This window comes from Haliotis rubra, unplaced genomic scaffold (genome assembly GCF_003918875.1).
Source record: "Haliotis rubra isolate DU_JTF1 unplaced genomic scaffold, ASM391887v1 Scf293, whole genome shotgun sequence".
Taxonomy (NCBI): Eukaryota; Metazoa; Mollusca; class Gastropoda; order Lepetellida; family Haliotidae; genus Haliotis; species Haliotis rubra.
In genome coordinates, this window is record NW_025766961.1 from 369,743 (window position 1) to 383,864 (window position 14,122).

The 14,122-nt window shown below is 37.1% G+C and overlaps 1 protein-coding gene across 1 annotated transcript; it reads right to left on the reverse strand.

The window, feature by feature from the left end:
- Positions 1-280: 280 nt before the first annotated feature.
- On the reverse strand, positions 281-14,000 carry LOC124282124 (soluble calcium-activated nucleotidase 1-like). Its single transcript, XM_046718092.1, has 3 exons — positions 13,275-14,000; positions 12,266-12,469; positions 281-10,426 (listed from the first exon to the last, which is right to left on the reverse strand). The coding sequence occupies exons 1-3, from the start codon at positions 13,900-13,902 to the stop codon at positions 10,056-10,058; spliced, it is 1,203 nt and encodes a 400-aa protein (XP_046574048.1). The 5' UTR covers positions 13,903-14,000; the 3' UTR covers positions 281-10,055.
- Between the last annotated feature and the right edge of the window lie 122 nt (positions 14,001-14,122).

Genomic DNA, 14,122 nt, shown 5'->3' on the forward strand with positions numbered 1-14,122 from the left:
ACTTGGGTGTTTGGCGTTCAGTGCCAACGCTTTAACCACAAGCCTACCCCACCGCCCCGGAAGCTAGTCTGAAGTGGCACAGGTATCAAGCTGACAGTTCCAGAAACCAGAGTGCCAGAGGAATGCAAATCTGCTCACCAAATTGAGTGCCTCGCATTCCCCCTTCATGAAACCCACAAGCAAGGGTAAGGAGCTGACAAACAAACCTTGCAGGACATTCAGCTTGAAGAGAGAGTGCCGACTATTCGTCAAACAGGATGCATGGAAAGACAATACGCAATACAGTTGTTAATATGTTTATTCTGATCATTCGTCACACATCACCCTACAACTAAAATGATAGCAACATGAATTTCATACAGCTCTAAACATAGAACATAAACCTTATGGCAGCCATCATTGCCCCAACAATTACAAATGTGTTGGCACAATGGAACATTTTCTTTGCATAAATACTCCAGGAAATATACAGCCAGTACAAAATGAGATATGAGCATAAAGGTTTGAAGAAGGAAGACTGACAAAAGTATGATTTATGTAACATGGTTTCTAAAACAGATACAACACTAAGTCATGGACATCTGTTTTACACATCAGCACTTTGTTATGTTGAATTCTAAATATATCAGCAGTATAGGCAAATTTGTTTTCTATGTGAATTCTGTCTCCCAGTGAAATAAATGCTATATGTTGCTTAATTTTCTGCCATAAAGGCATTAGAAGACATGATCAAAATGTGATGGCACTAATACCACAAAACTAGTGAGAATGAATGACAGTGTCAGTCAAGGCCAGACCAATTATGTCAAGGTTTACAGACACGACGGAGCTAGATTTTGCAACATGATTAACAATATTATACATAAATCCTGTATTTGTATAAGCCAACACTGAAATTGTTATGTTTATATTTTAAAACACCATTAAGATTTTGACACTGATCAATGAAACGTGTCTCAAACGAGGAATGAAATTGGTCTTTCCTCAACTGATATTGAACTGCTTAGTCTTAAACAAATCTTGTTTCCCTCATCAACAACACCACACTGGGAAAGCAGTATATTTCTAACTATAATATTTTATACTATATATTAGAACTGACATTGAAAACTGCCATCAATATTTCAGAATGTGTACCTTGAGACAAAACTGTTTCAGATTCAGCTGAAAAATAAATATGCTGGATTTCATCAACAAAAACATTTGCAACAAATATAAAAAGCATGATTCCACATTTCAGTAGAGAAGTGAGCAGGAGCGAACTGGGGTCATGCTGCTTAATGCTGTCTAATGGCAGGATGTCATAGACAGGAATTCAGACTGATGGGAAACATGATGTAGCCGTGGAACAACACACACAACACTACAGTAAGAGTGAATCTTGGGATTCAACAGACTATTGAATCATAGCAGCAAAGGGACACAACTGCGCAGTAAGTTTTGTGGAGTAATGTCATGGTAAAGAAACTTTGTGCCAGGATTTCTCAAGGTTGTATACAGTCCACATTTGCTCTTTCTGAAACAGTACATGACCAATCAAACAGGCAGGACATTAATCCATAAAAGTAGCATATATAATACATATAGGTTGCACATGATTTTGCGTGATGTGATTTTTCTCCACTTGTCATATTATTCTGTTATGTTTCATGACCTACTTAAAGGCACTATATCACACCACACTTCTCTAAAAATAAATAATACTATTCTCTTAATAATACTAACTATCAGGCCTCAGGGAAGCTGCAATATAAAATTACATCTTTAGACTACAATATTAAATTAAAACGTTTGAATGAATTAATGCAACGTTGCACTAAAATCGATTCTCGTGCCCTCTTCCGGCCAAACATTATTTTAAGCGAACCCAATAGAGATATCTCCCTTGGAGCAATCTTTACGAATATCCTACTGACAACTTGTGATTGAAACTAATTCGGCAAACACCGCATGAGACAGTTTTCGATGTACGGAGCAATTGTTTACATTCCATGTACATGTATGACAAGTGTTCTGTTTGGAAGCTGTTCACCTCGAAGTTTCAATTATCAATTTCAGGCAAGTTGTAAGGGATACTAAGTCTTTATTCCATCAATAGGAAGCTAAAGTGAGTGCATATTCCCAAATATATATAATATAGACCCAAATAGTGTCGAAAATGTGTTACATTGCGGCTTTAAAGAAGGTCCAATCATAACTGAACAGAAGGAGTCTGTCAAGGAGAGGGGTATGAACAGAAGGAAATACATGTTTTTGTTTTTAGCTTGGGTCAGCGCGCCTGAATACACCCATCGCTATGCGTATATGCACGTGGGTTTTAAAATCTCGTGCATTTCGTGGTTATAGCGGACGACAGCGTTAATCAGTTTTAACATATTGTTGAGGGACAAAGACGTCCATACAGAGCTCCAGACAGGGGGTTTGAAGTTATTATTTAGAAATAGCTTCCATTATCGGGAAGACATTCATAGAAGCTAAGTTATCATTCACACTTTTGGTGAATGTACAGTGTGGGGGATGTTTCATTGAGTTTACTGTTTTGTTTCAGTTTTGGTGCATTAAATGTCCAGACATAATTCTTTTGACTTTTCGTTTATTATATAAATGGGGAATACGAACTGCCTCATTCCCACATAACTGAATCCTGTTTTTTGATGAACAGTTCCCATGGCATTCATATATATACCTTTTGAGTAAAGAAGGATCTATGAGAACAATGTTCTAGTGGACAATAGGTTTCTCACTTTAAACTTCATAAGATGAATAAATCCATAATAATTTATAAAATGGTTGCCAAAGCTGCAACTGTGTAACATTATACAGGAGATTAGAGAACATGATTCAAACTATTATAAAGAAGCATCTCTCAAGCTTGCCAAACACAATGTGAGCCATGTGGTACTAACTGTCAAAATACAAAAGATAATCTAACAGATCATTGACTGAAAACTATTTAAAAATCAATTGTAAGCTTTATACAGTAATCTTTGGTTATAACAAACTCAAACCACTCATTTAACTTGTTATAACAGTAGTTTGTTATATGCATTTCAACTGAAAGCATGTGGGAGGGACCGAAATATTGGTTCCTTATAAATATAGTTCACTGTATAGAAAAATACCAACCATCATTGAGAAATATGCATTGCAGCAATGCGCTGTGGTGGTCCTTTAGTGAATTTTACACAATGTTTATCCTTGGTATTCTCATGCCGTTGCCTGAGTATATTTGCACACGATAGGCCATTAAAGGTCCTACTTTTCAGGTAGTATTTCATCAGTAGGATTTGCTTGGAATCTCATGAGAGATGGTGAACCTGAAGAGTCCCTTACCAGACATTAAACACTTGGACCCAGTGTGCTGAAACCTTTGTCATGCCAAGATCATTCATGTGAATGTTCTGAAGCCTCATGAGAGGCACACTCAGCATTACCCAGAATCATATCATATACTTTAACAACATAATCTGGTCTTGAAGGTCTTTCTGATCTTTAAAGTTGGCATGGATGGTTGCTGAAGTTGCAGCAGATATATGCTGCCTATTTGGTTCAAATGCAGCCTGTAAGCCTGAAAAGTATTGTTTCTTATACACAAACTGCTAGGGTGTACAATACATCCTTTGCAGTTCAGGTCAAACTTTTCATCTACCTCTTGTCGACTGATGCTTTGTGCCCCACATTAATGACTATGATCCTACAAATGCACAATGATTAGCAAGACAGCATCCCATGATGTATTCACTGAAGAACTTAGCCAGGAAATACTGGCTTAGTAAATGTCCCCAGTCCTAAAGCCTAAACCCCTGGGCCTAGATTTTCGAAGCTCTCTTAGGGCTAAGATGATCGAAAGTGCCAAACACTAACATTAACTTACGACCATCTTAGCGCTAAGAGAGCTTGAAAAATCTAGGCTCTGGGCCTATATTTTTTAAGCTCTCTTAGCCCTAAGATAGTCATAAGTGCCATACATTAACATTAACTTACGACTATCTTAGCGTTAAGAGAGTTTAGAAAATCTAGGATATGGTTAGTAGTAAAGGTATTACATGCAAGAAGAGGTCACCCCATGATTAGACGTCATTAGTGAGTGAGCTGGGTAACACTGCATAAGTGTCCATTTTGAGTGATTCAGTGTCCCGACATTTACCACTTTCTTAACACTATGTAACACTGGTGCTGATAAATGAAGGTCAGAATCGAGGTATACCCTGGAAACATCTACATGTTACACTTAGGAACAATTCAGAGTTGTCATCATCCTGGGAATAGGAACATGGAGTATCACAGAACATAAGCCTTACCAAGTGGTTCTTCTTTCAATTGAACAAAACTGTCATACATTCATTTAACATATTGGAAAGCTGTCTATTTCAATACTGGATGAAGATGAGGCCCAACAATGTTAGATGTCGTCATGGTCACAGACACAAATATTTGTTATCCTTTCACTATTCAGAAAACTATTCATGATTGTTACATCAGCACTATGATAGATTCATACCATACTCCCCAAAGTGAATACAGGAAGCAAGGAACCAAACCAGCTGGGACTAAGGATGTGATGACTTAATGACTGGTCACAAGGACAGACTCGACATTTGTAAACACAATAAAAATATATAAATACTGTTAAGTAAATGTGGTTCAAAACATTAAACTAGCTAAAAGCTGTTTGAAGATAGCCCCAAACCATTTTAATAGTAATCTCCTCAATGAACATGCAGGAGAATTCTATTGAAACTGTAATACATCACTTTAAACACAGAGCCATGTGGAACCTTTTGGGGATTATCACTAAACTTTGAAGAGTAGGGGAAGAAAAACTATGCAATGTTTCCTACACTACACTCCCAATTTTGTTGCCATGAATTTATTTGCCCTAAATCTCTCCTTTTCACAATGTTTAAACCTCTATTTAATGTTATTTACGAAAAATATTTCACACAATTTATATTAATTTTCCTTTGAGAGTCAGGAGGATTTCTTAGTTGTCTTGTGCAGGGCTGAAAGAAAGCAGCAGCATTTGGAAATAAGATTGAGGACATTTTCTGTAAAACATTCATTTCTTTCAATTACATTTGTAAGCTGTGATATGAAAACATCACATTACAAATGTTTTGTCTTCCAGAATGGGGTATAAGTTACTGTACCCATACCTTATAAGCTGAATTTGCCAATTTTCACAAGTATATGTTTAAATCAATCACATTAAATATGGTGACATTAACAATATTTAATGTTTTGTCATCCAGAGTGGGGTATAAGCTACTGTTCCCATGCCTTACCAGCCGCATCCGCCAATACACTGTTCATTCTATTATGTCACATAGCAGAACTTTATGTGTAATGTTGAATACACCCCAGAAACTTGATGATTTACTCTTCAACCATCACAACACAAGTGGGTTTAGTACCAACAACCTGCACAGTGGGGCTGGAACAATGAGTATGACAGTTTACAGTTTATAGTCCGTTTGGGTTCAAATGAGAACGATGAATGATTAAATAACTCGAAATAGGGATAAGTGCACAAAACATAAATAAGACACATGGTCCTGAAACCTCTGTACCCAACAGGATCTGAAATCGGACGTTTTATGATCGATCACGGAAAAAGTTGTTTAAGAAACCATCATGTAATATTGTCCTATTTTCATGCTTTCCGGGGGGGGTGACAAACTGCTGGTGGAACAGCGCCGGCTGTTTCCTGACTAGTAGGGATCATCTCACCTGGCTGTGCTGAGTTGCACCTGAAGTGCATGCCAGCTGTTCCATCAGCCGCTTCTCATTTGAACCAAAACAGACTTTACCGTTAAAACATCACTTGAAGATTAGTCACCAAAATAGTAGTTTCATTCTGCCTTTCTCATCCAGTTAAACACTGTTGTGACAAACTGATGTGTGGGGGTTTTGGCTGTGTGGATGCCATATATCATATTGGGATTACACTTCATCAGTACTGATTCTAGTAGACTACTGACGAGAATCTGGTTGAGTCCCATCCAGCATTTGAACCCACACTCTCAGAGTCAGGCACCTTATCAACAGGGCATAAATTTAGCGATCTAAAACAATAAACCCTCACTCTGCAACTGCAGTTTCTGCAAAATAGGAAGCCTGACAACTGATAGTCTAAATCACCTACTTTGTGTAGACCTCTGACAAGTGTAAATTGGCAGTACTTCACTGAGAAAGTGTAATCCCAAATGTATCATGTGTTACACATGATCACTTTTTGAATGGCACTGTGTATTCAGGTGTGAGTGTCCCCTACCAACAGTCTCTCTGATGTTTATCATTTTTTCACTGCTCCCACTCAGAAGCGTCAAAGATTTTGTGGCCTTCAACTGATTTAGTTGTCCAAAATTATGTATACAAGATTGTCCTGACAAATCAAACAGAAAAATATGAGGTTCCTTCACACAAGCAACATCGGTTTCTCAAACACAGGCTGGCAAATATTTCCCAGACTTGATACTGGAACTACACCAACAAACCGTAATTAAACATTTTCTGAATAAACATTAACATTTATTTTTGTAGTTTCTGGTTCTACATAAGTCTATCAAAATCTCTTTAATTAAAAATGAAATGTATAAACAATTTTTTTATATGTGTCTTGTCAAAATCGGAATGATAACAGTTACACTGCATGTCATTATAAAACAAAAATAATAAATTTGTTGTATACAAAACAAAAAAGTATCAAGGTATGATCTTAATGAGTATCGGACAATGTCCAGCTGAGTTGTAAATTCACTCATTCCTATTCTATTACCAGTACTCCAGCGGAGAAATACATACCATATATGATCATATATTTTATGCATTTGCACAATTAATTTATTAAAGTGAGTTTATTAGTGAGTAACATTTTATGCCACCTTTTAGCAATATTCAAGCAATATCATGTCAGGAGCCACCAGGAATGGGCTTCACACATTGCACCCTTGTGGCGAATCAGAATTGGAATCATGGGTACTGGGTTTTCTGGGCGATGACCAAATGCATTAATCACAGGGCTACCACTGTTTTGTGAAGCCTTCTGTTTCATGGATGCCCAGAACTTTGACCATGTTGACCATAATAATTCTCATTGTACGAGTTTACCTTATCAATATGCTCAAATAAAGCAAGCAAATAACAAAAGAGAAAATCATTAGGTTTGGTATAGAGTTAACTTCCTGTAAAGATTCTTTCTGGAAAAATAAAATTGGAATAACAAGTTTTTGTATTATTACTTAAGGTATATACATCACCCAGGTTTAAACTCAAACTAGATTTTTTTTGTCAAGCTAAAATTTTAACAAACAAAATACTACAGTTGTCCCCGCTCAATTCAATTAAGACCGTGCAATTCAAATTCATCTGCAAGCAAGGTTGTAAAGTTCAGGAGAGACAAGTGACATTTGGTGGACTACCACTTTTATCACTAAATGAAGTATGGCAACTCTCTAGCTGATCATTCTAGCGGACAAGTGAAAAAAATAAGAAATGAAATTAATCCCTCAGACTAACTGTCAACCCTGTTTGACAAACCTATGTACATTTGCCCCACTATAAAGAAGCTCTAATGTTTCTATTCTCTATCAAGAACCCAACTGTGCATGATTATGAAAGACATTCACATTCACACAGAGCACAAAGTAATCGACATGATTCAACCAAATACAAGCATGTTCAAGAAGACATGATAAAGAAACAAAAAGCAAAGCGCAATAAATACCTCGGACATACACACCACTCAGCCAATCAGATTCATTATTCCGGGAAATTCCAGATCAAGGATCATGTAGGCCTGGCTAGAAAACTGATAACCAGAAAACATACTGTTGATGGGAAGGCTTATTAATGATTATTGATATGAAAATTGGGTCAGCGATAATACCTGAATAACTGACATAAACTATAGTGATGACATAGTTTCAACTTACTCAAACAATACACAAAATTACCTTTCTTATTTTTGGATTTCTTCTAAATTATGTTCACAAAATGCTGTTTTGGGAAGTAATCAATGCACAAATGTACCTCCACCCACTAGTGATGTGTTAATTTCTTTCGAACTGTTTTTGTCAGTTTTGCTCAAAGTTGCCTCTCTGATATTTTTCAGTATCTAGTTAATTCTTGATCTCCTATGATCTATATGGACAGCCAGTCCTATTTTCACATAAGCATGAATGCAAGCTCTGAAAGCCTTAATCATCTTAGGGGTGTCACAATATGCCCACCTCATGCATCAATACATTTCACAATCCTTACATCATAATACATTATGTATATCAATGCCTAATTAAGGCAGGAAATTTTGAATCAATGTCAACAACATGCAATCAACCATTTTATGTTCAACTCGCATGGCTGCTGAATCTTTGGCCTGCCCGTATACTATGGTATTATGCTATGAGATTTTGAATTTTGATTGCGGTCAGTGGCGACTGACAGCAAATGCTAGTCTGAGTACTTAATACGTGTGTTAACAATGTACAAACATATTCTGAACTCAACCAGAAATAGACACATGCGTAGGCATGTCATGTACTTTGTTATCAGGTGTGAATTGAAGATACATTGATACACTGGTGAATCAGGACTAAGCTGAAACAATAGTCGGCAGTAAAGGATGTTTCACGTCTGAATCTGATTTGACACTCATTATCCAAAGGAGCAATACTCCTCAAAACTACTCCAAAGTAGTCTACAGAATAACTTGAAACAACGATATGGACTATAAGTTTGAAGATTCTTACAATTATCCTGTTTCAAAGATTCCATTATTAAAAATTAATTCATCCTAAAACTCAGTGTTTCTGTCAGTTAAGAGCGTGACTACTCTCCAACAGGTTATGAGGTTTGACATCCCTTGCCTCAAACAGAAGACCACTGCACTGTGATTGGAAGAATTCCAATCTAGTTAAAACATATGCTTAATAGTATAATCTAAAACAGATTTTATCAGTATTTAAATCAGTTTTTTGTCAAAGTTAAGGTTACATACAGAAGCCTCCAGGATGGGTTTACATATCCTCTAACTTAGTCTGCCTGTCAAAGAGACACACTACTCTCCAACAATCCCCATACAGTGGTGCGTCACTCTCAGCAACTAGGAATTACATGTACTCATTTATTTTACTACACACTGATATCATTAAGTAGCAAATACTGTCATACCTTTCATTCACAAATGTTAAGTAACTAAATCATGACAAAAACATCCTAATCGCACTTGTTTCACATACTGCACTTGTTTCACATACTGTCTCATCGTTATAGAAGGCTATTACCGGGTATTATCATGCCCTTTTCCTCCTCTCTCCAGTCCTATGGCCAAACCGTGGTCTCAGGTATTAACATAGGACAAAGGGTAAGATATGAGGCATGAGAAGACAGTATGTGACACTAACACACCAAGCTGCACCAGACTGAAGCCCTAATATCTGCACTGATGTAGGTTTAGTGGAACAAAACTTCTGATACTTCAATGTTTCACTGTTCAGGGGTTTGTTACCTAGATACCAGACGTATGAATAAATATTAAACTTATGTTGCATGCAAAAAAGAGATTTCTTTGCTCTACTGTTACATGAAATGCAGGAACTTGTGTACACTCCACTCCACTTCTTGTTCAGTGAGATCATCACCGAGAAATCCTGTGTTGCCATTTTCCTGGTGTTACGAGGAAGCCATGCCCAGTTTTCTGTATACACCCTATGCTGGTGTAGAGAGGTGGACAAGGCCACCTTCACCAAAACAACCATCACATGACTAAGTACAAAGAACAGTTACTGAAGGCCACATAGACATTGATTCATTTCAAACATTATCAACATTGCACCTTATATACACATATATATGCCAAAGACAACAAAAATGAATCAAATGTTTGAAAGAATTATGGTTCCAGAACTAAATGACAAATAAAATTTCAGTATATAAATTACAGCCATTCACCTGTTCACCTGCTTCAGCCTCTTCCACACACAAGGACTGTACACTATAATACATATTCTATCACAGCTTGGCAACAATACGATATGTGGAATGTTTTAACATGATTAAATGAACTCGATGCCTTCATATTTTACATTACCAATAATCTGTTCTGGTAGTAAGATCTTACCATAGATATTAAATACTAAAATATATGATGCAACTTTTCCTCTATCTTCTTCAGATTTCAGAGCTACAACAACCAAGTCGTCAGTACCAGGAACAAATTTGAAAGAGGAAAACCCATGCGTTGGACTCTCTTGTCCAATCCGTGTCACTTTAATTTCTTGAAAGCTCTCGTCAGCTGAGATCAACATATTAGTGGCTCGTCTCTCGTCAGACACTTCATCATATTTTTCCTTACTCGCTCTGCGGGGCAGAAAGAACCAACGGTTGTGCATCTCACTCCAAACTCCTGATTCATGGATCATGTAACCTACAATAATAAATTATGACATTAGAAAGTGCTTTGAATAGTATTTCAGTCATATCATTTTAAAAACATATCCAAGTTTTAATAATTTTATACCAAGGCAAACATGCTTATCATTCTTCCATTCTTCTTGTTTATTTCTGAACTGTAGGCCAGAAGCCTGTAGTACCCGTAAAAACAGTTATAATGGGTGAGTGGTACAAGCACGTTTGCGTTTTAACAGTGCACGGTGTATAAACATGGCAATATTCTGAAGTAGCTGTACACTTTCGGCAGAATTTGTAAAATGTGGGACAGGACGTATACTTAGATGGTATATAATAGCTCCTTAGATCTTCATACTGTGGACAAATTAGAAGGACATGGTATTCATCTTCAGTAATTTCATTTTGCAGGATTGGTTCTCAGTAGCGTGACATATTCTTTAAAATACATTAAATCATAGTAACCACATCAAAACTGCGATAACGACACTCTTAATTTCCTTATATTTACAACTGTTAAATACTTTTCACACATAAAATGTTGTTTAAGCAAAGAATACGAATATGAACATTTTCCAGTTTGAATATTTCATGCTTATCAAGGGAGGATCACACTAAGTGGAAGATGTTCCTGACATTATCATGTTAATAACTAAGACAATGATGCCATAGACAAATCATCAAATTAATGATCAGACTAAAACAAGTACTCACACATCCCTTGTAACAGGCTCAGGCCAACACATGCACAGATAATCCGTATTTCTCATAGACCTATAATTATCCTCTAAATGGGCATTCATAGTGATATATGAGGTGATATTTCAGGGATGGAAATTAGTATGAGCCCAATAACCTAAACCAGTTCTGTCAACGTTATAGTTATCCTATGACCCAGGGGTGGAAATAACCCATTGCCCGAAGTCCGAGTCCAGTGTTTTTTTCTGTTGGGCAAGCAAATTTATATATCACACTGTACCGGTGTCCAGTTCACTTTCCAATGTTAATTATGTTGTTTATTTAAAATAATCAACAAGAAAACGGCTGGTATAGTGGAAAAATTATCAGGGCAAGTGATTTTAGATGTGCCACTGTTCCCGAGTACACTAGCAATTTTAAAGTTATTTCCACCCCTGCTGACCTAGTAGTACATTTCGCGAGACACTGCTGTACATTATAACTATTGATGCTTTCTTAGGAATCACACCAGTTAATACGAGGGATATGTAAGGGACACAGTTCATAACCACCAGTGGCGTCAAGAAATAACAGCCTAGCTTGGCAAGGCTGGAAACTTGAATTTAACAGTCAGTTAACTATAACATATGTTATATTTGGGATTACACTTTAGCACACAATGTCAGTTGCCTAATCCGCTCAGACACTGCGGCTTAAATAAAAATGGAAGTCGGACAACTGGTAGTCTAGATCACAGACTTTGTGTACCCCTCTGATAAGTGTATATTGGCATGGCTCCCACAGCCAAAAGCTATGAACACACAGTGCCATTTAGAAAGTGGTCATATGTAACACGTTATATTTTGGATTACACTTTCTTAGTAAAGTACAGATTCTAGTACTTTTGTTGCATTGTGTCCCATCCTTGATTCGAACCCAGTACAGAATCTGTACTTTATTAAGAAAGTGTAATCCCAAATATAACATATGTTACATATGACTACTTGGGTATTCATGGTCAGTGAACACTGGTTAACCCCCTTTACTTGAGAAGATGAAATGTTCATCCATTCATCAACATTCATCTGTAATCTATAATTAACTTTTTCAATCTATTTTGGTTCTTCTATCATCTAGATGTTTGTTGAACATAAATGTGTTCTGGTGTTGCAATTTGTACCTGGTAAAAGAGTTCCAGTAGCAGCTCTGAGAGCATTGTAGTTTTCATGCCAATCGTGATGCTGTACGTCTCCCAGAACGCCAACAGACTTGACCCACTGAGGATCCAGGCTCTTGACTTCTCCAGTAGTGGTGGTCCATTCTTTTCCCAGGCCACCTACATACAACCTCTTATTCTTTACAGCAGCCCATTCACACTTAAAGCCTGTAAAAATGACAAGCATATAATTAGCCAATGTCAGTCAATAGTTTGACAAATACTTTTGAGTCCACTTGCACAAAACATTTCATTCCCACTTTTTATATTTATGTTACTCATACTCTGGACAGAGGTCAAATACTGGACTTCACTAATAGAAACATTATCCATTGGCAAATAACTCTGCACAGCTCGCTGCAGTGGTCTGATTGTGGTTTAGTGATTAGTGACATAGATTTGAATTACTATATTGTATGCCAGAAGGAAAGACAAAACACTCTCTAAATGAAAGTAAATGAGTGTATGATTTTGATTAGTATCATGTGAGCATGGTGACAATAGCCCTATCAACATAGTGTTAAAAATTAACTTGCAGGCTGATCTGATATTTTTAACATCCTTTAAAGACTGCATATATCCTGTAGTTGCTTTTTTTAGATGACCATTTAGGTTCATTTTTATCATCAGATAGTTCTGCTATATCCTTATTTTGCTGTCTGATGCACAGGGCTTTGTGCAGCAACACCTTAAACTGAGTTCTACAACATGTCAAATGAAACTAGACAGATAATAAGGTGATAGTGTACCATGGTAGCCTGTAAATAATGAAGTCTTTGACAGACAATCCAGTGAATGATATTATACGCCATGCTGTTGGACTGACAAGGACATAATCAACCAAGCCTGACATCCTGATCCAAGATATTAGACTCTCAAAAGCAATAGTGCTGGGGACCTGTTATATAATTTGCAAGCCAGGTCTCAATGTTCTGAATAATGTGTAATAACAGGAGTAAAAAGTTCAGAGCACCTTTATTATGTTTTCCATTTCCATCTGAAAGTACAACCCAAGGCACAACTTCACGTCTGTCAGTTACATCATAGACGACTCCAGTTCTGTCATCAACAGAATACAACTTCTGATTGAATGTCACTAGTTCTGACAACTCCATACCACGCCCACCTTGAGACAATGTAGAAGTGATAACCACAGGCTGGTTCAGTTTCACACTGACATGTCGGTTGTCATGGCTTATGGTAAAGTTGCCAGTTCTGAAATAACTGAACCATGTGTCTTTCTTATCTTTACTTTTGGAGTCCGTATCAAGATCTGTTATTAGACCAATAGAATACATCATTCCATGTTCTGTCCTTGTTGGTGCTGTCAATGGGTATTTTGAAAAATAATATTTATCTGAATAAAATTCGTCACATTTCGGAGCCACAGGAGCAGGCCGGGGAATAAATACTATAAACAACACAAAAATAGCTGTTGAAAAAAGCGCAGCGTATATGACAGTTCGTGTTTTCAGGTGCAATCGAGCATTGCCCACCCTGTAAGGTGTGGGTCTGCGAATAGCTTTCATCCACTCGTGTACAGTGGACGGGTAACCTGAAGAAATCATATCTTCTTCGTAGTCATCAACTGGCAGACTCATCGATACTGTTGATAACCATGACAGTATTACAACGTTGAATGCCGACGTGGCCGCACGTTTTCACACACAGTCGATGGCCAGTCCTCCATTTTACAACGTCCCAGCTCCGCAGAAAACATTGTTTACGATATGTTTATTTTTTAATGCTATATTAATCGGTGAATAAAAAGTAGGGAAGACAGGTATCAAGAGTACCTTACATAAATTGTCATATTATATT